This window comes from Cyprinodon variegatus, unplaced genomic scaffold (genome assembly GCF_000732505.1).
Source record: "Cyprinodon variegatus isolate N-32 unplaced genomic scaffold, C_variegatus-1.0 Scaffold1705, whole genome shotgun sequence".
Taxonomy (NCBI): domain Eukaryota; kingdom Metazoa; phylum Chordata; class Actinopteri; order Cyprinodontiformes; family Cyprinodontidae; genus Cyprinodon; species Cyprinodon variegatus.
In genome coordinates this window covers 20,583-24,408 of record NW_015152158.1, presented here as the reverse complement: position 1 = coordinate 24,408, position 3,826 = coordinate 20,583, and the positions used below count along the sequence as shown (strand labels likewise).

At 36.6% G+C, this 3,826-nt stretch overlaps 2 protein-coding genes across 2 annotated transcripts in view; both read left to right on the top strand.

The window, feature by feature from the left end:
- The first annotated feature begins 1,852 nt into the window (after nt 1–1,852).
- The window catches only part of LOC107104352 (galactose-specific lectin nattectin-like), a 16,459-nt gene continuing 14,485 nt past the window's right edge, over nt 1,853–3,826 (top strand). The window contains exon 1 of the mRNA XM_015404344.1: nt 1,853–1,896. The gene's annotated coding sequence lies outside the window, so the exon portion shown is untranslated. The remainder of the gene's footprint in view (nt 1,897–3,826) is intronic.
- The window catches only part of LOC107104350 (galactose-specific lectin nattectin-like), a 3,535-nt gene continuing 2,006 nt past the window's right edge, over nt 2,298–3,826 (top strand). Inside the window, exons 1-4 of the mRNA XM_015404341.1 lie at nt 2,298–2,408; nt 2,521–2,655; nt 2,743–2,854; nt 3,181–3,215. Of these exons, the coding sequence (XP_015259827.1) occupies nt 2,304–2,408; nt 2,521–2,655; nt 2,743–2,854; nt 3,181–3,215 (387 nt within the window). The 5' untranslated portion in view covers nt 2,298–2,303. The remainder of the gene's footprint in view (nt 2,409–2,520; nt 2,656–2,742; nt 2,855–3,180; nt 3,216–3,826) is intronic.

Sequence of the window (3,826 nt, the reverse complement as noted above, 5' to 3'; positions counted from 1 at the left end):
TTGACACTCCTCTGCTGGTCCAATCATGTCACTGCTCTTCTGCAGTACTCAGGCAGCCAACAAGGAAGATCTGTCAGAGCTGAACCTGCATAAGAAAAGCCTGCACAGTCTTAAAAGGCCAGGGGCTGTAACAGTGAGACAAAGCTCACATGACGCTGTTGTCTGGCTGATATCTTGGTTGATTCTCGGCCACTACATTACTTCTCTTGTTCAGCGTTTACACTTGACTTCTTCCAGGTACCCAAGTGTATCTTTTGGAGCATCTGAATGAAGTAGTGAAGAAGGAAAACAAATTTACTCCCCTTCAACACTATTTCATTTACCACATTGAGCACTGCTCTGCAGTTCCAGTAGTCTTGTATCTTTGTGGGACAATTGTTTTTTTGTTTTGTTTTTTTATGGCCATCATTTATGTATTATGCTCTTGAGTTTTTTCATAGTTTCAACTGCATTTGTCTCTTTCTGTATTTGTTTTTGTTCCTGTTTTGTTTTTGCACAACCATCAGTGAGCTGACCATTTTAATTCACTCTTGATGAATTAAAATGCTCTTGATGAGCCCCTAGCTTCTCCATGAGCACCAGTTCACCTTTCAGTTTGTTCCAGATATTAAATGGTATTTTCCTGCAAGGATGCACAAAAGGAGGTATGGGTTCATCCAAAGATATTTTGTGTTCTCCAGGTTCAAATTTTGAAAACCTTTCCTTAAAAGAAGAAAGCTAAAATCACACAAAAAAATATATATTAACAACTACTAAACTGAATTCATTAACTTTGTTTTGTTCCCTGCTTAAAGTCCACATTAGCTCTGCTTGCATTGTAGGTGTACCACCAAATATTATTCAGAGATTTGGTGCAACTGGCACTGTTGTAGATGTTGGAGATGGCTATGGAGGCATTGCAGAGACAAGGTTGGAACAGAATTGAGAAATATCTGCTGCTTCTCGACAACTTGAGTTTGAAAATTTGTGTTTAACACTTTTGAATGTTAAACTCCAATGCCTTGATTCCCATCATGCCGAGCTTGAATGACTTCTTGCACAAAATACACTGTACCTCATATACATTCCCTGGTACTGGTTTTAGACATGCAAAACACTCTTGACTGGAAAGCCAATTTTCATTGAATTTAAATTTCCCAAAGTGTTCCAGATAAAACACTAAGGCAGGGATCTGCAAATTGAAATATTAATGAAATATTGAAGTATTTTGGATGTCCTGGTTAAAATGAAAAAACAAAACAAAGAATATAGACTGATTTTTGTTCCATATTTTGTGTGTCTTTTAAGAACATGGCACTATCTTGCTTCATTTCGTTGACTTAATTAAATCAGCCTAAAAAAAAGTCAGTTCTTCTCTGAATGCCACTGGAGTTTTGTTGCATTTGCAACTGAATGAAACCACAAGCAAATATATGACTGAAAGAAGGTCAAAAATGTGTGCTTCACCTCACATGTCTGAGGGACTGTAGGAAGGATGTAAGTTCCCTGCATTCTTTTCTAAATCAGAATAACAACCTAATAAATTTCTTAAATGTGTATCAATGGTGAACCTAATTTAAACAATTTATAATTGCAATCAGGAGCTATGGAAAAGTCCCAGAGGGCCACAAATGGCCTTTAGACCCCACTTTTTACAAAAAAGTTATCACAGAGTTGTTGCAACTTTCACAGCCATGACAGGCATAAATGGTAATGTGGGGCGTTGGTCTTTGGTAATTTTAGTACAGGTTACAAACCAGATCTGATCATGTAATTTTATGCTGTGGAATTAGTTTCTGAGTCATTTCCTTATTTTGTGGATGATGAAAAGGTTGGTAGCTCTATAAGAAGACTGGGATGGCACATTGAGCCCTAGGTGGTCCTGGCAGACGAAGAAAACAAACCATTCTGAATCAGGTTTGCTGATCGACTCTCTGCTCTTCTATTTCACTCACTGGTGAGTTTAAATGTTCATAACATGTCTAACTTATTTTTCATTAATTTCAGCTTGTATATCTGCATCATCTCATCACTTCCATCATGAAGTTGCTGGTTTTGTGTGTCCTGGTTTTCTCTGAGATGGCATGGGCCGGAGCTGATCGTAAGCATTTCTCAAGTATACAGAGTTTGTAAAGTTACTAAGACTCAAACAAACTCACTAATTCCTCTTGTTTAAAATGCCCACAGCTGTTCCAGATGATAGCTCTGCTGATAAAGGTCAGTGAGTGTTGTTTTGTAACAGGATCATAAAAAATAAAGTTTGTTCTAATGCTGAAATACATTGCTTTTAACTAAGGCTCTCCATTTGTTTGTCTTTAGAATCAATGGACTTGGTCCAGAGATCTGCTTCTTGTCCTTCTGGCTGGTCTGAGTACAACGGTAACTGCTACCACTATGTTTCCTTGCCCATGGATTGGGCTTCAGCTGAGGTGATTTTCAATAACATTTATCTCTTATGCTATTTAATTCTCTTATCTTATGGTTGTTAATTAACACAATGCAGTTACTACTTCTGTACATCTTTCTGTTTTTTGTCTGCAGAGGCACTGCATGTCCATGGGGGGACACCTGGCATCAGTTCATAACCTAAGGGAGTACCATCATATTCAGCATGTGATAAGAATGGCAACTTATAGGTCCGGACTTACATGGATTGGAGGCAGTAATGCACAGAAGGTATTTTTTTTACTAGTTAGTTTATTTGTTAAGTATTTCGATAAATGATTGAAAGACGTTTATAATCTGCTGGGTTCTTTCTCTCAGCTAAGCATTTGGCTTTGGAGCGATGGAAGCCAATTCCACTACACAAACTGGTGTCCAACAGAGCCTAACAATTGGCGAGGCGACCAGCACTGTTTGCTGATGAACCATTATGGTAAAAGAAAATATCACACATAAGTGTATGTTTTTCAGGCAGTTAAAGGAGTAATGGGTAATTAGCAGGTTAACTATGTTAGTAAAACTTAAGCTAGAACACTATTACATTTACTGGATTAAATACAGGGGCATGTATTGTTTTTTATTTCGTGTTTTTGTATGGGAAAACAGTTGTACAATATCAAGCTTCCCTACAATCATGGTTCTTTATAAACAGCATTTGGTTTCTGTAATATTAACAGATTTTATTTTTTTGTCTTTTTAGCTCCAAAGTGCTGGGATGACCTAAGATGTATGGATCATGCCCCATCTGTCTGTGCCAAGAAAGCCTGAGCAGTCCGAGAAGAAGCCTTTTTCTGGTATAAATTAGCTTGAACCAGAACCGGTGGAGGATGCTATATTGTCTTTCAGTTATTCTGCCACATAGAAATCCTATTTTCTAAAAGCTTCTTCTATTTACTTCATATAATCACATATAAAACAAAAGGTAAATTCAAACAGAGTCAGTGTTTTATAAATGATTATTTGAGTAAAACCTTCTTCTTTTCTTTAGCCTTGCATTAAATAAACTTTTGAAGCATGAAAACAATATAATGTATATGGTCTATTCTCTGTCTTCATCTAGTCATATTAAGTGAATTTGTACGTTTTGTTAAAATTTTAGATTTTTCCCCTTTACCTATTAATCCAAACTTAAGTCTGACCAGTCTTCTTTTATTTTACTTCCACAAGACTAATTTCTTGGGAATATGTTATTATTACTTTTTGGCAACACTTAAAGTAATATTTTTCCCACATATTGGTGCCGGTATATCATAGATGATGTTGGGGCATAGAATCTTAGTAGGAGCTACTCCTTACAGTACAAGTAGAAATGGGCTGCTGCTAATGGTTATTTTTAAAGTAGATTAATGTACTAAGTATTATGTCAACTTTTCATGATCATATTTGCAAGATCTTGATCCTTGAC